Source organism: Lotus japonicus, chromosome 3, assembly GCF_012489685.1.
Source record: "Lotus japonicus ecotype B-129 chromosome 3, LjGifu_v1.2".
Taxonomy (NCBI): Eukaryota; Viridiplantae; Streptophyta; class Magnoliopsida; order Fabales; family Fabaceae; genus Lotus; species Lotus japonicus.
This window is the reverse complement of record NC_080043.1, coordinates 35,282,870-35,305,348: the sequence shown is the minus strand read 5'-3', so window position 1 is coordinate 35,305,348 and position 22,479 is coordinate 35,282,870. Positions and strand designations below refer to the sequence as shown.

The 22,479-nt window shown below is 40.7% G+C and overlaps 1 protein-coding gene and 1 pseudogene across 1 annotated transcript; both read right to left on the bottom strand.

Annotated features, from left to right (window-relative positions):
• Positions 1-5,288: 5,288 nt before the first annotated feature.
• Positions 5,289-6,299, bottom strand: LOC130744037 (uncharacterized). The gene has a single exon (XM_057596232.1). It carries the CDS (start codon positions 6,297-6,299, stop codon positions 5,289-5,291), a length of 1,011 nt encoding a protein of 336 aa, XP_057452215.1.
• Positions 6,300-6,960: 661 nt separating this feature from the next.
• On the bottom strand, positions 6,961-21,317 carry LOC130744036 (uncharacterized; annotated as a pseudogene).
• Between the last annotated feature and the right edge of the window lie 1,162 nt (positions 21,318-22,479).

Below are 22,479 nucleotides of genomic sequence, written 5' to 3'. Positions count from 1 at the left end.
TGCCTTATAAAGACAGGTCTTCTGCAGAATCTATGAGTTCAAGTAAACAGTTGGAACTTTCTGAAAGAGTGGCATTGGAAGAAATTTCAAAAAGTGATGTAGCCAAAAGAAACCAGATTAATCCCGAGAACGAGGATGATGGGGTAGAAGTTGAGCTAGAACAAGAGCCAACAACAGTAATTGAAACTTCTATTAATCAAGTGAGGAGATTTACAAGAACGCCGAAAGCACCACAAAGGTATTCTCCTTCGTTGAATTATTTGTTGTTAACTGATGCTGGAGAGCCAGAATATTTTGGTGAAGCCATGCAGGGGAATGACTCTATCAAGTGGGAGTTATCAATGAAAGACGAGAAGACGTCTCTTCAGAAGAATGGAACATGGTCTCTGACCAAGTTACCAGAAGGAAATAAAGCTCTACATAATAGATGGGTCTATAGACTAAAGGAAGAATCTGATGGCAGCAGAAGGTACAAGGCAAGACTTGTACTGAAAGGGTTTCAGCAGAAGCAAGGAATTGACTTCACAGAGATTTTTTCTCCAGTTGTCAAAATGACCACTATAAGAGTTATCCTGAGTATTGTAGCTGCAGAGAATCTTCACTTGGAGCAGTTAGATGTTAAAACTGCATTCCTACATGGTGATTTGGAAGAAGAGATTTATATGACACAACCTGAAGGTTTTGAAGTTCCAGGCACGAAGAATCTTGTATGCAAGCTTCACAAAAGCTTGTACGGTCTGAAACAGGCACCGAGACAGTGGTACAAGAAGTTTAATGAGTTTATGAGCAACTCAGGTTTTAATAGATGTGACATGGATCATTGTTGCTATGTTAAGAAATTTGCTGATAGTTATATTATTCTTGCTTTGTATGTTGATGACATGTTGATAGCAGGATCAAATATGACTGAAATTGACAGGTTGAAGCAACAGATGTCAGAAAACTTTGAGATGAAGGATCTTGGTCCAGCCAAACAAATCCTTGGTATGAGGATTTCCAGAAATAGATCATAAGGTGTTCTGAAGTTGTCTCAAGAGAAATATGTTGAAAAATTACTTGACAGATTCAATGTTGGAGATGCCAATACCAAAAGCACCCCTTTGGGAAATCACTTAAAGTTTTCAAAGAAGCAGTCCCCACAAACAGATGAAGAAGAAAATCACATGTCAACAGTTCCATATGCATCTACAGTAGGGAGCTTGATGTATGCTATGATTTGTACCGGACCTGATATAGCACATGCAGTGGGAGTTGTCAGCAGATTCATGTCAAACCCTGGGAAGGAGCATTGGGAAGGTGTAAAGTGGATACTGAGATATCTGAAGGGTTCTTCAAGAATGTGTCTATGCTTTAGAAGAAACGATCTCACTTTACAGGGCTTTTCTGATGCAGATCTAGGAGGAGACTCGGATGGTGGAAAAAGCACCACATGTTATATTTTCACTTTAGGAGGAACTGCTGTGAGTTGGAAGTTTAAAATTCAAAATAGAGTTGCTCTCTCAACCACTGAATCAGAATATGTTGCCATTTCAGAAGCAGCCAAGGAGATGATATGGCTGAAGAATTTTCTCAAAGAATTGGGAAAAGAACAAGATGTTCCTCCATTGTTTAGTGACAGTCAAAGTGCTATTTGCCTTGCAAAAAATCCTGTCTTTCACTCCAGATGCAAGCACATACAGATGAAGTATCACTTCATCAGAGAACTTATCAATGATGAAGAATTATCTCTGTTGAAGATCTTAGGATCAGAGAATCCAACTGATATGTTGACTAAGACTGACAGCTGATAAGCTGAGGCTTTGCATTGCCTCAGCTGGCCTTCGAGGATAATTGAAGACGAAGGCGCTACACTAGGTGGAGAGCAGATTAACTTATTTCTTACAAGAAGTACTACAATTAGACTCCAAGTGGGAGAATTGTTATGTTATGTAGTCTATTTGTAGTCCCACATTGCTTATGTAGTCTATTTGTAAGTCCCACATCGCTTAGAATAAGGAGGAGGTTGACTTACTCCTACTATATATAAGCACCTCATTGTAAGCATTATATACACCAAAAAGAAATATTACTACCTAGTGTAGCCGTGGACGTAGGTACACACATTGTGTTTCGAACCACGTTAAAAATTCCTGTGTGATTTTTCTTTCTCTCTTCTCTCCTTTCTATTATTGCTCCCAACAAACTTTATCTCTTTACATCTAGCTCTTCAAACAACATTGTAAGTTAGTTTCATAAGAATTTATAATCTAAAATAAATAGCAGAAAATTGAACATAAAAAATAATATAATTTTCCACATGTTCAATAGTCTATGCAAGAAGAGTTTATCAATTGGATCATCAGCTTATAACTGAAAATGAAGTAACCACAATCATCATTAATTTTACTTTTAATTAGTTAATATCCAAATAGGAAGAGTAAAATATGACTTAAATCACATTCAATGAGATTCAAACAAATTCAACATAGTTCAGTCACTATATCACCCTATATGATAAACCTAGTTGTCAAATTTATGCATCCTTTCCTTTAATGAAAACAATCATGCAGGAAAAAAAATTCAATTGAACTTAACAATATTTAGCTCTTTAATTAAATGGATATAAGGAAACTTTTGGTTAAGTTAACTATGACAATGTTTCATATTCAAAATTACTTAAGCTGCATAAGTCAACATAAAAGCATTCACTAGCTAACTCAATATGATAAAAAGAACAAGCAATTAAGACATGTAATTTTAATAAACTTAACCAGAATTCTTATCATTGAATTTGCATGAAAAGAATAAATAAGATATCCATTTTCTTTTCCTTTTGTTTGAACATCCAATACTACCTTTATAAAGCAATTGATAATGCAAAGAGGGCAACATGCATTTACTTTTTAAAAAGATAGTCTCGTTTCACTATTAAGTCCTTACTAGATGCTTCAATTAAAGAACACAATGAGATAGAGAACACACTAAAATTTTCAACATTCCATCAATTTTAACCATAACAAATGCATGAACAGTCATTTATGAACAACTTAAAGCAATAATGCAAAAAAGAGAGTAAAAACATGAGAATGAAAGCAAAACAACTTTCGAAAGTTCCAACAGGTAACCAAGGTCATATTTAAGCGAATCGACCCTAATTATGATCAACAAGTAATGGAGGTTTGAATCTCCTCAACCATTTGGCTACTCCCCTTTGGCGCATTTCATCAAAAACCTTGGGGAAAAACTAATTTATTCCCCTTGAAAGATTACGAAACTATTTATTTTTCATGTTTAAATAGTTTACCCAAAACAGATTTAACGGTCTATCCTTAGCAACTTATCTTATATATATACCAGCACTTGGCAAATAAAAGGGAAACTCTGAAGGAAAAGAAGTAAAAACAATAAGTGCGGACCAATCAGTTTAAAAACATTAGCAAACTCATTTCGAAGATGAAATGCTCGGCATCATTTTGAAATTGTTGGAACTTAGAGAGACAATAGAGAAAGAGAATTGAGCTGAGAATGAAGTGTTCTCATTATTCAGAAGAAAGTGGGTACATGCCTTTATATAGAAAGGCTTAACAACCAAAACAGAATTACAGACCAATTTACTAATTAGGGTAAACACTAATCACTAACTAACAACTAACTATACCTAGTCAGCAGCTTAACACAGCTGTACACCTCAGCATAGATTCATCTATACAGTACTTGGATTAAACCTCAATATTCAACATATCTCCCCAAGTCAAGTACTTTAGAGAAACAACACTCATCTTCTTCTTTAAGATGTTTAGCCTATCAGCCTTTAAAGTTTTTGTAAATGCATCTGCCAACTGCAACTCAGTTGAGCAGTAAACTAACTTCACCTGTTCCTTATTCACCAATTCTCTCAGAAAATGGAACATAACTTCGATATGTTTACTCCTGCCATGGAAGACAGGATTTTGAGCCAAGCTAATTGTTGAGACATTATCTATCAGCAATTTTAGTGGTGTTTGCATCCCTATCTTCAGATCCTTCAAAAGTTCTTCTAACCACTTAGCTTGACATGCTGCAAATGAGCTAGAGATATATTCTGCTTTTCAAGAGGATAGAGCAATAACAGGTTGTTTCTTAGTGCACCATGAGATTGGAGCTTTATTCAGTATAAACAAGTACCCTAATGTGCTCTTCCTATCATCCAGATCTCCACAATAATCTAAGTCAGAATATCCAGTCAAAGTCATTCTAGAACTCACAGTTCATTTTCCAAATGGAAATAGAAAACCATAATCCAATGGTACCTTACAAGTACCTCAAGATTCTTTTAGCAGCAAGCATATGAGATTTTTTGGGATTGCACATATACTTGCTCACCACCCCAACACTATAGCTAATATCAGGTCTTGTGTTGCAAAGATACCTCAAAGATCCAACTATCTGCTTGAACAAAGTTCCATCAGCAGACTCACCATTCTCATCTTTCTACAGCTTTACATTTACCTCAATTGGACTTGAAACTGAGTTGCTCGTAGACATATTAAACTTCTTCAAAATGTCCTCCACATACTTCTTTTGATGCATTACTGATCCAGTGACAGGCTTAAAGAATTCCATTCCAAGAAAGTAGCTCAAATGCCCCAAATTAGTCATTTCAAAATCAGATTCTAGCTTTCTCTTGAATTCTTCAATTTCTGCCAAATCTGAATCAGTGACTAAAAAGTCATCTACATACAAGCAAACCATGACTAAACTTCCTCCAGAAGATTCCTTAACATACACACCATGTTCAACAGTGCATTTGGAGAATTGCAACTGAAACATGTAGGAATCAATACTTTTATTCCAAGCTCTAGGAGCTTGCTTCAAGCCATACAAGGCTTTCTTCAGTTTGAAAACCATGCTCTCCTTACCCTTCTTTACAAATCTAGGTGGTTGGTAACATACTAACATACACTTCCTCTTCTAATGGTCCATGTAGAAAAGTAAATTTAACATCAAGTTGAAACAATGGGTATCCTCTTGAACTCGCTTCTGCCACCACTAACCTTACAGCTTCAACCCTTGCAACAGGTGCAAACACTTCAGTGAAGTCTACACCAAGTTTTTGCAAGGATTCTTTGGCAACTAACCTTGCTTTTATGCTTAGCAATTGTGACATCAGGATTAAGTTTCTTCTTGAAAACTCATTTAACACCAATCTGGCGTTTTCCATGTGGTAAGTCAACAAGTTTCCAGGTCTGATTTCTCTCTATAGACTTCAATTCTTCAACCATAGCCTTCTTCCATATTGTATGCTTCAATGCCTCAGCAACATCAAGAAATCACAATTCTAGACTGAAACTACCAATCCTTTCAATTGTTGTTGCCATGAGTATCAAGGAATCAGAATCTGAGTCCTCTTGTGCTACATGAGCTTCCTTCTCCTTGTGCTTCTTTTGCTTGGACTTTCCAGCAGGAAACTCATAGGAATAATGCCCTTTCTTGTAACAATTGAAGCACTCAATGTTTCTTTTATCAAACTGCTTCTTCTTGCCATAGTTTTTTCCTAAGCCTTCTCTTCTTTCTAAGGATTCAGCCTTGTCTGAATCACCTTTGTCCTGATTTTGATTCCATCTTCCCTTGTAGCTTTCTTTCTTATCCATCAACTTCTTGCCTTTCTTTTTATCATTATCCTTATGAAGGCTTGACTTCAGTGCTTGTTCCGCTCCCTTTCCAGGATTTATATCATTGAGTCTCATTTCATGAGCCTCTAGAGAACTTTGAAGTTCTTCAATCTTCATGTCAGAAAGCTCCTTGGATTCTTCAATGAGAGCCACAACAAAATCGAATATTGATGATAGAGATATCAATATCTTTTCAACAATCATTAGATCAGTCACAATTTCACCATAACCTTTCATAAGGTTGGTCAGAGTCAAGACTTTGGTAAAATATTCACTAATCTTTCCAGAATCCTTTATTTGCAAAAGTTCAAATTGTCTACAAAGAGTTTGAAGCTTTGCCTTCTTCATCTTCTCTCCGCCAGCATGACTTTTGAGAAGACTATCCCATGCTGCCTTGGAGGTTTCAGCATTCGTGATCTTCTCAAAGTGGGGATCATCCACACATTGCTGAAGCAAGAATAGTGCTTTAGTGTCCTTCTTCTTCATCTCCTTGTGTGTCGCCTTCCGTGCTTCACTAGCATTGTCTCCAGGTACTGAGAAACCATTCTCAACCACATCAAGAACATCCTGGAATCCAAAGAGGGTCTTCATCCGAACAACCCATCGATCCCGATTATTCTCAGTGAGAATGGGAAGTGTCAAGCTTGTAAGATTCCCATTACCACCCATTGAATATGCTTCAAGGTTGATGAAGATTCACCAATCTTCCAGAATCAGGGTTGAGGAAATCAAGATTGGTGCCAATTTTATGTAGAATTACACCTTTCTTCAATCACCGATCATATCAATCTTTAAGGGAAGCACACAACATAAACCTTTGTGACCCAGATCCGCAGCAAATTGCACGCACCTATTACCCTCAATCGCAACTCAGAATCGCAGCCCCAAATCGCACCAAGCACAGAGACGAAACTCAAGGAGCTATGTGATTTACCTCAGCAAATCACATCAAGAATCACTTCTGCACAACAGAGTGATTCTCAGAGAACATGATATTCACCCACAAGCTCTAGATCGAACACACGCTCTTGATACCAATTTGTTGGAACTTAGAGAGAAAATAGAGAAAGAGAATTGAGTTGAGAATGAAGTGTTCTCATTATTCAAAAGAAAGTGTGTACATGCCTTTATATAGAAAGGCTTAACAACAAAAACAGAATTACAAACCCATTTACTAATTAGGGTAAACACTAATCACATAGTAACCACTAACTATGCTTAACACAACTATACACCTCAACCTATATTCATCTATACAATACTTGGATTAAACCTCAATATTCAACAGAAATATGAATTGTAAGTCAAAACACATAATTGATCAACCAGTTCACAAAGCCATAACAATTTCAATGATGAGATGCAGATTTGAAACTTTACATGTTCCTGCAAACAGATGTGGCCCTGGAAATAGCTTTCCTGTTCTGACTCATGTGTTCAGTCCTCCATCAACTACCTCAAGCACTCCAAATCCTAAAAGTATGGATCCAGCATTGTAGTGTCTATCCCTGTAAGACCCTTTGAGTAGCTCTTTCCTCTCCTGCATTTGAGAAGCCAATAACATTATAGAAACTCAATATAATTTAGCAATCAAGGAGTAAATTCAGTGTTATCAACTAATTATTCCAAAAATCTTCAGTTTAGCTAAAAACTAATGAATAATTTTGTAATATATTTATAACAAGCCCCTCACGCCTTGAAGCGTGAATAATGTACAGACCCACTTACCTTGGTGTTGAAATTCGGTTTCTTTTTATTAGAATTATTGGGGAAGAGGGCGAGCCTTGACACAATAGTAAGGTTTCTACCATATGACTTTGCGGTCATAAATTTGAACCGTAGAATTATCCTCTTGGAAAAATGTCTACATTAGATCCACAAAGTGGGTCCATACCCACGTTGGACATCAATCATAGAGGGAGCATATAGTATCCGATTTGCCCTTTTTGTTTTAGAATTATGAGGGCAGGGTGATCAAAATCTAGACCACTTGATCACAGAAATCTATGATACCATGTCACGAACCACTTATCTAAAAAACTTGAACTATTTGGTCAATGAAACATATGAATGATTATATATTATATTTCTCTAAGATATGTATGGATTATAAATTGGCTCACTTTCAATCCCTTTGAACCAAGAATTTGGAAAATGATTTTCATCAATAGATTCAAAACACACATTCTCTTCAAACACCTTGTCCAAACCATTGAGTCCACCTGAGCACACCATTGAGACTTTATGCAGGACAACAATAGCAGATAGAAGCTAGCAACAGCAAGGCTAATTACCTCAGTAAGTTGCTGAATTTTGAGTTCAGCAGGTTATGGTGTTGTTGCTTCCGGTGGTTTACCTTCAGGGGTGACCGGGGTAGGCTTTAGTTGTTTCTTGAGCTCATTAATCTCATCCTGAATAGTCCTCACTTGACTCCATTACCACCCCAAATACCCTGTCCACAAGGTATAGAGTAACAATGTAAGACCTGGAGTTACAGAGCAAGTTAATTTCTGACTCACGCGTAGAATCAGTGTAAGCGTGACAGGAGTTTGATGTTTGAGAAAGATTAATGAAGAAGAAAGTTCAGGAATTGCTTGAGGAATGTTGCGTAGTTGTTTTAGGAGTTAGTGCGAGTCGTCTGCACACCTGCCTTATGGCGAGCGTGTCCAGAATAGGCTAATTTCGCTTTTAGAGCAACGTATTAAGTGAGATTTCAAATCCTTGGAAAATTTAAAGGTTCTCTTTATTTTTCCTTCGACCAGTGTTTCATTTCGGAACCCTGGACTGTACGCACGATAGTATTCACTTTTCGGAAGTCCGACGACGCTAATTTCTTTGCTTCGAAACCCTAAATTCAATCACTGGATGAAGACTTTTTCTATTCGGGACTTCTAACGAAGTTTCCGTCTGCATTGCCAGATTTGTTTCGACGTTTCCAATCTTTCTTCAGAACAAAGTTTTGTCGTCTGACCATCACAGCAAAAAGTAGTTTTTCGGGACAGATTAACTTACACGGCTTTTGGGATTTTAGATATCGCTTTTCCCAAATGTCAGAGATTTGTTTTGAGTTCTGGAATTCTGTCGCCTGAATCTCTCTTAGAATTCATCGGTGAACGTGCTGCAAAAATCGGAATCGCGAAATTTTCATTTTCCCGCGATTTCACCTTCCTATAAATAGCTAAATATTCAAAATATCTTCTCATTTCATTCCCTTGGAGCCGCGAGTTGAGGAGAGGAGAGGAGAAGAAATTTTTCGCCGAAACTTGACCGATCTTCGCACAGTTCGTTCCTACTTCAAGGTATCGAGGTAACTAGGTTGATTCTTACCTCTGATCATCGTTTCTACTGCGTTTCTTTAGCTATTTCTGTGCTCAAAGTTTCAAGCTTTTTGTAAAACTGTCAGTTTTTCCTGATTTCTCTGTTGGGGTATCTTCTCTACGTGCCCAAGAGCCTAGAACCTTCGTCCGTATTCGCCGATATGGATCGAGTTGTCAAGGATCTGAAAAACTGATTCAAAACTCTTTTTGGCGCACATTTCGAAACTTTAATGTCGAAAAGTCGCAATCCGACTTCGTGCCTTTAGGATTAGTTGTTACGAATGTCGTTAGGATCATTGCTGTCAAATTTGTTTTCCGAAGTGATAACTTTGAGGTTTTGAGCTTTTATTTTGGACCAAAACGCCCCTGAACAGCCGTATTTCGATCCGATCGTCCGAAAATTTTTCTGCCAGTTTCTTTGCCTTAGTTTTACCCTAAAACTACCTTGTAAACAGATTAGATCGAAGAAAAAGAGCCGGAGCTCTTTTCTCCTTATGGCCGAGAGCTATTTCATGGGGGGGGGAGTTTTTCGTTTTCGAAAACTTGTCTTTTCATATCCGATTGTTGTATTCTGAAGCTTTAATGCTTTTTCTATCGTTAATTAGTTGTATTGTGATCGAGCTAATCGATTTTGTTTGGATTGTTGCTTTGTTTTCTCCGAGGTTCAGTTGAAGGGACTTTGGATATTTCAGAGCAATCGTGTGAAGGATATTTAAACCACGAGACTGGAGCAGCTCGAGGTTAGGGCAACTTACTATTAGCTATGACTGCATGATAGGCGTCGATAAATTCGACTTATGCTTTACTTTGATGTTGATTATGTTGATGAACTGATGTTATGATGTTGTTCATAACTGATGATGTTGAGATGTTATTGAATTGTGCGTTTTGACGCGACTTCGGAGTGGGGACTCATTGAACTGGTGTTGTTGATATTTCGGGTTGGATGAAACAACCCTAGGCAAGTTCAAACGTGGGGTTTGAGACTTAGCCATTCGTCGGTATTCGTTGGAATACTTAGACTTTCCCCGGGAAATTTCTTTTGATGGGTTTTTGGAAAACTTAGAATGAATAGAATTTCGAAAACTAAAGACCTTAGAGAACTTAGTTTTCAAAGAATTAAACTCCTAACCTGACTAATTCAATTTAAAACGTTTTCATTATTGAATGAACCATAGGGAACCTAAAGGGGAAAATGATTGCGAAAGACGGGGAAAAGTCGTCAAGTCTTGAAGTTACTGGGAATTGGGGAAAGCCACTGAGGTGAGCTACGGTGATGATTGAAAGTCACCGAGTACTTTCGTACTCTTGTTGTTGGAGTTGTGTTGTATTGACCGACACTAACTCTGGGTTTTGACATTGGGTTTTGTTGTTGGAGTGGTGTTGTATTGACCGACACTAACTCTAGGTTTTGGTTGTTGGAGTTGTGTTGTATTGACCGACACTAACTCTTGGGTTTTGAGTTTGGGTTTTGAGCTAAATGCTTGTGTTGTGAGGACGATTCGATGTTTGGCTAACCATATTGCATCATGCATCATTTGGTGAAGAACGGGAATGCTTCACCAATGCATTATTCGATGAGGAACGGGAATGCTTCATCGATGGTGAAGAACGGGAATGCTTCACCAATGCATCATTCGACGAAGAACGGGAATGCTTCGTCAAGGATGAAGAACGGGAATGCTTCATCCATAGTGAAGAACGGGAATGCTTCACTAGTGAAGAACGGGAATGCTTCACAATTATCCGGATCATATTGATTGCATTTCACGCATACATTCACTCTGACTGGAATTGTGTGCTATTTGATTTATTGAAGCATTGTTAGAGCCAATAACATGCTAGGATTACTTATATATATATATATCAACATATATATATCTATACCCCTGTCACATGTTGAGTGTATATTTACTTATTTCCGTGAGTTGACCCTAGCGTTTTGGCTTTGGTTTCATGATTGTGTTTGGGCGGTCGGCTTGCTGCCAGATGTCGATGGCGGACTGGTTTTCGATGGTCTCTCCCTCGGGGGGGATCAGGTATGAGTTGGTGGACCGTCATGCCCCCACCGCTTGGGTGATCGATGTTGCGGGTCACCGAGCGACGTACCGGGGAAGGGTCATGGAGGACCGGACCGACGAGCGTAGACGTTTGACGAGAGGAGTGCTACGACGTATGGAGCTGAGCTTTGACTTGCCGCCCTTAGTTCGCTGTGGACCAGGTACTGGTCGAGGACCACCTGCACCACCTCCGGCTTCATCTTCTGATGACGAGGACCCAGCGGAGATCGAGCCTGTTGTTGCTACACCTGTTGCGCCACCTCCTGCTACTGCTATCGATCCTACCGACGTGGCGTCGTCCTCGAGGCTCGTGCAGCCGAAGAGGGAGTCTGTTGTCCCATCTGCCTCACGTCTCTTTTCTTTCTCTTCACCGCACGGCTACCGTGTGGATCCCCTGGTTAGGGTGGTGGAGGAGGATGTTCTTACTGGAGAGGTGGATGTTGAGACGGGCTCGACTAGGACGGTGCGCAGGACAGTTAGGAGGGAGGTCGTGGACTTGGACACCGAGATGATTACGGTGGATTCCGACTCTAACTCCGAGAGCAGTGGGGACAGCTACTCGCCGAGCAGTGAGGAGGAGGAGGAGGAGCTATGAGCAGGACTGGGAGGGTAGGTTAGGCAGCGTCATTTTTTGTGTAGAGCTCTGATTCGTCTTACTTTTGGGACAGGGTAGGTTCCCGATGTGTGGCTTTTTGTGTGGTTCTTTTGATGAGGAATCACAGAGAGTCTGCCGGAGTATAGGGGTCTTTTGTTCAGGCCATTTTTGGAGCCGACTTTCTCTTGGATGACTGTATATTTGATACTTTTACTCACACTGCTGGTTCTGTATATATTTGCCTGCGGGCACACTACTTTGGAGTCACTGCGAGTGCGCGTGACGTGGGAGTGCAGCTGAGGCTGTGCCTGTGTATATATTTGTATATCAGTTAGTTTAGTTGTTGGGTTATGTCTTTATTTTTCTATCGCTTTATTAAAAGGAATCGAACAAAAAAAAATTACCTGTTTTCCGCGTAAAGTTTATTTTTTTTTTGTAACTAAAGTGACACCTGGAAATTGGGGTGTTACATTGTGGTATCAGAGCTTAGTCGAGTCTTTCGGGAGTCTTTGGGGAATAGGTCTTCTGTGCTAGGTTGTGTGACTCTGCAAAGAGTGAAAATTGATTGTCTGCAGAACGATTTTTCGTTCTAATTGCTTGCATTGTTACTTAATCATATGGAATAGTTTTGATGCTATTATACGATTAGGACTAACAGTTTTCTTGGGGGTAACAGACGATGGTGAACACGAATCAACTAGCTGAGATGATGGCCACTATAGCCCAGGCAATGACTAACCAAGCGAATGACAATGCTTTGAGGCGTGCTGCGGAGGAAGCGCGTGATCAACACCAGCGTCAGAGGGAGGCGACTCTGGATCAGAACAAAGGTTTGAATGATTTCAGGAGACAGGATCCACCTAAGTTTTCAGGAGGTACTGACCCGGACAAAGCGGATCTCTGGATTGAGGAAATAGAGAAGATCTTTGGTGTGTTACAGACTGCTGAGGGAGCCAAGGTGGGGATGGCAACCTTTCTGCTGTTGGGTGATGCTGAGTACTGGTGGAGGGGAGCCAGAGGGATAATGGAAGCAAATCATGTTGAGGTGAACTGGAATTCTTTTCGAACTGCTTTTCTCGAGAAGTATTTTCTTGACAGTGCTCGTGACGAGCGTGAATCACAGTTTCTGACTCTTAGACAAGGGAGCATGACCATTCCGGAATATGCTGCTAAGTTGGAGTCTTTGGCAAAACATTTTCGATTTTTCCGTGACAAGTTGATGAGCCCTACATGTGCAAGCGCTTTGTGAGGGGACTGAGAGCTGACATTGAGGACTCAGTGAGACCATTGGGGATCATGAGATTTCAAGCATTGGTTGAGAAAGCCACAGAGGTGGAACTGATGAAGAATAGAAGACTGAGCAGGGTTGGAACAGGAGGACCGGTGAGGTCGACACCACAGAATTTTTAGGGAAGGGGAAGATTTCAGGCGAGGAAGCCGTATCAACGTCCTGCGGGGAGAGGGTTTACCCCGGGATCTTACAAGCCGATGGCTGCTGCTGCTACTTCTGGAGGGTCGGGAAGCCGTACCCCAAACCGTGAGGTGACTTGTTTCCGATGTGGAGCGGTCGGGCACTATGCAAACAATTGCACGATGCCACCAAGATGCTACAACTGCAATAAATCCGGGCATCTGGCTGTGGATTGCAAGGCACCGAAGGCTGAACCGTCTATGAATGCTGTTAGTGGGAAGCGCCCAGTGGCGAAGGGAAGAGTGTACACAATGGATGGTGAAGAGGCTGAAGGAGCGGATGGATTGATCAGAAGAGAATGTGAAATCGACGGTAATATTCTAACTGTACTCTTTGATTCTGGTGCAACTCATTCTTTTGTCTCTAAGGATTGCGCATCAAGACTGAATCTACCTATTACTACTTTGAGTTTTGATCTTATGGTAACTACACCTGCTAGGACCCTAATTGCTAATGCCGCATGCATGCACTGTTCAGTAGTATATAGAGATAAAACTTTTCATGCCAATCTAGTATGTCTACCCCTTAAAAACCTAGATGTAATCCTAGGGATGGATTGGTTATCCCATTACCATTGTCTTTTGGAATGTAGTCGAAAGAAAGTAGTGTTCCTAGACTCGGATCTTTTCGAGTATCTTTCTATTAACCACATTAGTGCATCGTTGGGCGAGGGCACTCAGAAGTACTTTTCATTGCTAAGTCTGGAGGGGAAGAAGGAATCGGATATTCATGGTATTCCGGTGGTTCAAGACTTTGCGGATGTTTTTCCTGGAGATGTACCTGGACTACCGCCTGTACGCGATGTAGAGTTTGTGATCGACATTGTACCCGGAACCGGACCGATTTCGATTGCACCTTACCGTATGGCACCTGCGGAGTTAGTAGAGTTGAAATTTCAGTTGGAGGATCTTTCGGCAAAAGGATTCATTTGACCAAGTGTTTCACCGTGGGGAGCGCCAGTGCTTTTAGTTAAGAAGAAAGACGGAAGGTCGAGATTGTGTGTGGATTATCGACAACTGAACAAGGCGACGATCAAGAACCGATACCTGTTGCCGAGGATAGATGATTTGATGGATCAATTACGAGGGGCTGCCGTATTTTCCAAGATAGACTTGAAGTCAGGTTATCATCAGATCAGGGTGAAGACTGAGGATATACCAAAGACTGCATTCAGAACACGTTACGGACACTACGAGTACCTAGTGATGCCGTTTGGAGTGACAAATGCACCTGTTGTTTTCATGGATTACATGAACCGCATCTTTCATGAGTTCTTAGATCGGTTTGTGGTGGTGTTTATTGATGACATACTGATATATTCGAAGAACGCGAAGGAACATGAAGGACATTTGCGCCAAGTTTTACAAGTGTTGAGGGAGAAAAAGCTGTATGCGAACCCTTCCAAGTGTGAATTCTGGCTGGAGGAAGTCAATTTCTTAGGCCATGTTATCTCAAAGGAAGGCATAGCTGTGGACCCAGCGAAAGTGGAGACTGTTTTGGCTTGGGAGCAACCGAAGACAGTGACAGAAATCAGAAGTTTTGTGGGTTTAACTGGATATTATAGACGCTTCATTGAGGGATTTGCCAAGATTGTTGGACCTTTGACTCAACTGACGAGGAAGGATCAACCTTTTGCATGGACTGAGGCGTGTGAATCAAGTTTTCAGACTTTGAAGGAACATTTAACGACGTCACCTGTGCTTATTTTGCCACAACCGGAGGAACCTTATGAGGTTTACTGTGATGCTTCGTATCAAGGCTTGGGATGTGTGCTGATGCAACATCGAAAAGTGGTGGCTTATGCTTCGAGACAGTTGAAGACTCACGAGAGGAACTACCCGACTCACGATTTGGAGTTAGCTGCCATTGTGTTTTCGCTGAAAATCTGGAGGCATTATCTCTATGGTTGTACTTTCACGATATTTAGCGATCACAAGAGTCTTAAATACTTGTTTGATCAGAAGGAGTTGAACATGAGGCAACGAAGATGGATGGAGTTTATCAAGGACTATGAGTTTACGCTGCAATATCACCCTGGAAAGGCAAATGTAGTTGCTGATGCTTTGAGTAGGAAGATGCATGTCTCGTCAATGATGGTTAAAGAGCTGGAGTTACTGGAACAATTTCGAGATATGAGTTTAGGTGTGACACCGTCTGAGGGAAAGTTGAAGTTCGGAATGGTCAGAATCGCCAGTGGACTGATGGAAGAGATTAGAGAGCAACAACTGCAAGATGCGTTTCTGCTAGAGAAGAGGAACTTAGTAATTCAAGGGAAAGACCCGGAATTCAAGATCAGAACTGACGATATCTTAAGATGCAAGGACAGAGTTTGTGTACCCAACAATCCAGAATTGAGAAGGCTAATCATGGATGAAGGACACAAGAGCAAATGGAGCATTCATCCGGGAATGACAAAGATGTATCAAGATTTGAAATTGAATTTTTGGTGGCCGGGAATGAAGAAACAAGTGGCTGAGTATGTAGCTGCATGTTTGACTTGTCAGAAGGCTAAGGTAGAGCATCAAAGACCTGCTGGTATGCTGCAGAGTTTAGACGTGCCAGAATGGAAATGGGATAGTATATCCATGGATTTTGTGGTAGCTTTGCCAAGAACCCAGAAGAGGCACGATTCGATTTGGGTGATTGTGGATCGTCTAACTAAGTCAGCGCATTTTCTACCAGTGAGAACTACCTACAATGTGGAAAAGTTGGCTGAGATTTATGTGGCGGAGATTGTGAGACTACACGGAGTTCCGACGAGTATTGTGTCTGATCGGGATCCAAAGTTTACTTCGCACTTTTGGGGAGCTCTTCATGATGCGTTAGGAACCAAGATGAGATTGAGTTCGGTGTATCATCCACAAACTGATGGGTAAACAGAGAGAACTATTCATTCGCTAGAAGATCTACTACGTGCTTGTGTGTTAGATAACAGAGGAAGCTGGGATGATCTTCTGCCATTGATTGAATTTACATACAACAATAGTTTTCATGCGAGCATTGGGATGGCACCGTATGAAGCTCTGTATGGTCGAAAGTGTAGAACACCGTTGTGTTGGTATCAAGATGGGGAGAGTTTGTTGATTGGACTAGAATTGCTGCAACAGACGACTGAAAAGGTTAAGCAGATCAGAGAAAAGATGAGAGCTTCACAGAGCAGACTGAAGAGTTATGCTGATCAGAGACGCAGAACCCTAGAGTTTGAAGAGGGCGACCATGTGTTTCTACGAGTCACTCAGACTACGGGGGTTGGACGAGCTATTAAGTCAAGGAAGCTCACGCCAAAATTTATTGGGCCTTATCAAATCACTCGACGCGTTGGACCAGTTGCGTATCAGATTGCACTACCACCGTTTCTTTCCAACATACACGATGTATTTCATGTGTCGCAGTTGAGGAAGTACATTCCAGGCCCGACTCATGTAATCGAGCCAGACAACGTTGAACTGAAGGATGATTTGACCTTTGAGGCACCGCCAGTGAGTATTGGGGATAGAAGAGTGAAACAGCTGAGAGGGAAACAGATTGCGTTGGTGAAGGTGATATGGAACAACGATACGGGAGACGCTACATGGGAATTGGCAGACAAGATCAAGGAACTGTATCCCGGACTTTTCGCAGAACTCTGAGTTTCGAGGACGAAACTTTCTTTTTGGAGGGGAGTATTGTAAGACCTGGAGTTACAGAGCAAGTTAATTTCCGACTCACGCGTAGAATCAGTGTAAGCGTGACAGGAGTTTGATGTTTGAGAAAGATTAATGAAGAAGAAAGTTCAGGAATTGCTTGAGGAATGTTGCGTAGTTGTTTTAGGAGTTAGTGCGAGTCGTCTGCACACCTGCCTTATGGCGAGCGTGTCCAGAATAGGCTAATTTCGCTTTTAGAGCAACGTATTAAGTGAGATTTCAAATCCTTGGAAAATTTAAAGGTTATCTTTATTTTTCCTTTGACCAGTGTTTCATTTCGGAACCCTGGACTGTACGCACGATAGTATTCACTTTTCGGAAGTCCGACGACGCTAATTTCTTTGCTTCGAAATCCTAAATTCAATCACTGGATGAAGACTTTTTCTATTCGGGACTTCTAACGAAGTTTCCGTTCGCGATGCCAGATTTTTTTCGACGTTTCCAATCTTTCTTCAGAACAAAGTTTTGTCGTCTGACCATCACAGCAAAAAGTAGTTTTTCGGGACAGATTAACTTACACCGCTTTTGGGATTTTAGATATCGTTTTTTCCAAATGTCAGAGATTTGTTTTGAGTTCTGGAATTCTGTCGCCAGAATCTCTCTTAGAATTCATCGGTGAACGTGCTGCAAAAATCGGAATCGCGAAATTTTCATTTTCCCGCGATTTCACCTTCCTATAAATAGCTAAAAATTCAAAATATCTTCTCATTTCTTTCCCTTGGAGTCGCGAGTTGAGGAGAGGAGAGGAGAAGAAATTTTTCGCCGAAACTTGACCGATCTTCGCGCAGTTCGTTCCTACTTCAAGGTATCGAGGTAACTAGCTTGATTCTTACCTCTGATCATCGTTTCTACTGCGTTTCTTTAGTTGTTTCTGTGCTCAAAGTTTCGAGCTTTTTGTAAAACTGTCAGTTTTTCCTGATTTCTCTGTTGGGGTATCTTCTCTACGTGCCCAAGAGCCTAGAACCTTCGTCGGTATTCGCCGATATGGATCGAGTTGTCAAGGATCTGAAAAACTGATTCAAAACTCTTTTTGGCGCACATTTCGAAACTTTAATGTCGAAAAGTCGCAATCCGACTTCGTGCCTTTAGGATTAGTTGTTACGAATGTCGTTAGGATCATTGCTGTCAAATTTGTTTTCCGAAGTGATAACTTTGAGGTTTTGAGCTTTTATTTTGGACCAAAACGCCCCTGAACAGCCGTATTTCGATCCGATCGTCCGAAAATTTTTCCGCCAGTTTCTTTGCCTTAGTTTTACCCTAAAACTACCTTGTAAACAGATTAGATCGAAGAAAAAGGGCCGGAGCTCTTTTCTTCTTATGGCCGAGAGCTATTTCATGGGGGGGGGAGTTTTTCGTTTTCGAAAACTTGTCTTTTCGTATCCGATTGTTGTATTCTGAAGCTTTAATGCTTTGTCTATCGTTAATTAGTTGTATTGTGATCGAGCTAATCGATTTTGTTTGGATTGTTGCTTTGTTTTCTCCGAGGTTCAGTTGAAGGGACTTTGGATATTTCAGAGCAATCGTGTGAAGGATATTTAAACCACGAGACTGGAGCAGCTCGAGGTTAGGGCAACTTACTATTAGCTATGACTGCATGATAGGCGTCGATAAATTCGACTTATGCTTTACTTTGATGTTGATTATGTTGATGAACTGATGTTATGATGTTGTTCATAACTGATGATGTTGAGATGTTATTGAATTGTGCGTTTTGACGCGACTTCGGAGTGGGGACTCATTGAACTGGTGTTGTTTGATATTTCGGGTTGGATGAAACAACCCTAGGCAAGTTCAAACGTGGGGTTTGAGACTTAGCCATTCGTCGGTATTCGTTGGAATACTTAGACTTTTCCCGGGAAATTTCTTTTGGTGGGTTTTTGGAAAACTTAGAATGAATAGAATTTTGAAAACTAAAGACCTTAGAGAACTTAGTTTTCAAAGAATTAAACTCCTAACCTGACTAATTCAATTTAAAACGTTTTCATTATTGAATGAACCATAGGGAACCTAAAAGGGAAAATGATTGCGAAAGACGGGGAAAAGTCGTCAAGTCTTGAAGTTACTGGGAATTGGGGAAAGCCACTGAGGTGAGCTACGGTGATGATTGAAAGTCACCGAGTACTTTCGTACTCTTGTTGTTGGAGTTGTGTTTTATTGACCGACACTAACTCTGGGTTTTGACATTGGGTTTTGTTGTTGGAGTGGTGTTGTATTGACCGACACTAACTCTAGGTTTTGGTTGTTGGAGTTGTGTTGTATTGACCGATACTAACTCTTGGGTTTTGAGTTTGGGTTTTGAGCTAAATGCTTGTGTTGTGAGGACGATTCGATGTTTGGCTAACCATATTGCATCATGCATCATTTGGTGAAGAACAGGAATGCTTCACCAATGCATTATTCGATGAGGAACGGGAATGCTTCATCAATGGTGAAGAACGGGAATGCTTCACCAATGCATCATTCGACGAAGAACGGGAATGCTTCGTCAAGGATGAAGAACGGGAATGCTTCATCCATAGTGAAGAACGGGAATGCTTCACTAGTGAAGAACGGGAATGCTTCACAATTATCCGGATCATATTGATTGCATTTCACGCATACATTCACTCTGACTGGAATTGTGTGCTATTTGATTTATTGAAGCATTGTTAGAGCCAATAGCATGCTAGGATTACTTATATATATATATATATATATCAACATATATATCTATACCCCTGTCACATGTTGAGTGTATAATTACTTATTTCCGTGAGTTGACCCTAGCGCTTTGGCTTTGGTTTCATGATTGTGTTTGGGCGGTCGGCCTGCTGCCAGATGTCGATGGCGGAATGGTTTTCGATGGTCTCTCCCTCGGGGGGGATCAGGTATGAGTTGGTCGACCGTCATGCCCCCACCGCTTGGGTGATCGATGTTGTGGGTCACCGAGCGACGTACCGGGGAAGGGTCATGGAGGACCGGACCGACGAGCGTGGACATTTGACGAGAGGAGTGCTACGACGTATGGAGCTGAGCTTTGACTTGCCGCCCTCAGTTCGTTGTGGACCAGGTACTGGTCGAGGACCACCTGCACCACCTCCGGCTTCATCTTCTGATGACGAGGACCCAGCGGAGATCGAGCCTGTTGTTGCTACACCTGTTGTGCCACCTCCTGCTACTGCTATCGATCCTACCGACGTGGCGTCGTCCTCGAGGCTCGTGCAGCCGAAGAGGGAGTCTGTTGTCCCATCTGTCTCACGTCTCTTTTCTTTCTCTTCACCGCACGGCTACCGTGTGGATCCCCTGGTTAGGGTGGTGGAGGAGGATGTTCTTACTGGAGAGGTGGATGTTGAGACGGGCTCGACTAGGACGGTGCGCAGGAAAGTTAGGAGGGAGGTCGTGGACTTGGACACCGAGATGATTACGATGGATTCCGACTCTGACTCCGAGAGCAGTGGGGACAGCTACTCGCCGAGCAGTGAGGAGGAGGAGGAGGAGCTATGAGCAGGACTGGGAGGGTAGGTTAGGCAGCGTCATTTTTTGTGTAGAGCTCTGATTCGTCTTACTTTTGGGACAGGGTAGGTTCCCGATGTGTAGCTTTTTGTGTGGTTCTTTTGATGAGGAATCACAGAGAGTCTGTCGGAGTATAGGGGTCTTTTGTTCAGGCCATTTTTGGAGCCGACTTTCTCTTGGATGACTGTATATTTGATACTTTTACTCACACTGCTGGTTCTGTATATATTTGCCTGCGGGCACACTACTTTGGAGTCACTGCGAGTGCGCCTGACGTGGGAGTGCAGCTGAGGCTGTGCCTGTGTATATATTTGTATATCGGTTAGTTTAGTTGTTGGGTTATGTCTTTATTTTTCTATCGCTTTATTAAAAGGAATCGAACAAAAAAATATTACCTGTTTTCCGCGTAAAGTTTATTTTTTTTTTTTGTTACTAAAGTGACACCTGGAAATCGGGGTGTTACAAATAAAGAAGCCATCACAGTAGGGTGTATGAGAGCAACCGTTCTTCCCTCCAATATCCCAAACTCCCCACTAACAGCAAGTGCAGCCTGTTTGAACAAAAAATTATTTGCCAAAGACAGAAACCCTTCAGAAAATAAAAGAGCAACAAAACCTTGATTAATTGGATCATGATAAATTCTACCAAAACACCCTTTTAAAGATACATCTCAAAGACAGTCATTGTGATTGATTTATTTTTTGAACACATTTCTCTCACTCTGTTTACTTTTCAAAAAACAAACCAGTAACAAGAATTGTGTCTTTAAAAAAGTGCATTGCTAAGCACTCCTCATTGGATCATATACAATATGATGTGCAAAAACAAATTGGAGGTAGATCCTTGCCTGAGGTGCTGATAAGAATGGAAATGTGATTGCTGTGAGGGAAAGATAAGCAGTTTTGAGAATGTTGCTAGTTTGATTCAGTGATTTAAGTGGGTTGGGAACATACTTTAGGATATTAATATGCAATCTTGTAGAGATGTTGGGAATTGGATGAAGCTTTGGAGTTGATTGGTGGTGTTTGTGGGAAAGGATAGAAAACAGAAGACTCAGCTTGGAGGCCATGTGATGGAGAGGGAGAGTCAGGAGATAAGGTCAAGAGCACACACTATCATCAGGGGCGTGAACAATCCAATAGTGGAATAGTGCAGAAGATGAGAGAACGGGACAATTACTACTACGAAAGGCAAGGGTAATGCCATTAGATCTTATTTTGACAATATTAGAAAATGCTAAGATTTTATATCATATATATTCAGAATCTCAAGATTTCCCCTCCTCTTGTTTATGCCTTCATGAAATTTGTGAGAAGTAATAGTATAGATGTAATTGTGTGCTTGATAATATTTAGTGCATGATTGGAAATCCTTCCACAATTGATTCTGAAGTCAGAATCAATTCTAGGGATAAACTTCCGGGAATTAGATTTCCCACCCCATCCATTAGAATTGCCACCCCACTAAAATACTCTGGAAAATTAAGTTCTGGAGTGCTCCAGAAGTTAAACTTCCGGATCGTATCAGTTGGTTTATTTACTACGCACTTAAATTTGGCACCCTCATTTTTAAAGGACTTCGGAAGTTTATCTTCCGGAGCACTCCAGAACTTAATCTTCTGGAGTATTTTAGTGTGGTGGCAATTCTAATGGATGGGGTGGGAAATCTAATTCCCTAAACTTCCGGGTTTCATATCAAAGTTTAAACTTCCGTTGTAAATGATACTAGGTAGTATCCCGTGCGATGCACGGTTGCCAATTTTTTATTTATTTAATAATTATATTATAACATGTAAGCTAAAAATCAAATATACGTGAATTAGTGCACATATTTGATTTTGTTTCGTACTAAAACCAAAGAAATTAATGTGTATGTGTCGTCAGTGTAACATTGTTTATACAATCACCAAATTGAATTCCGACAAATCAAAAAAATATCATGGTTTTAATTAAAACTTTAACTAAATTAATTATTTCACTTATGTAACATGCTATAATGTGTTATACGTATAAGAATTTTACACTGACAGTGCATATCCACTAACTCAAAATAAATACATATCCATTCTATCAAATATAATAAGATTCAATATGGAGTACCAATTAATCCATGAAAAAAAATTATACTGGTCATTGTTACAGGAGGTAGGGTACAATACAATCTTAAGACAACACCACCTGATATCTCATTGGTGTTTACTCCATCATTCAACAACTATTTCACTTAGAATT

Bases quoted from the DNA above. Each gene is read 5' to 3' on its own strand.
- LOC130744037 (XM_057596232.1), bottom strand. From the start codon at position 6,299: ATGGGTGGTAATGGGAATCTTACAAGCTTGACACTTCCCATTCTCACT.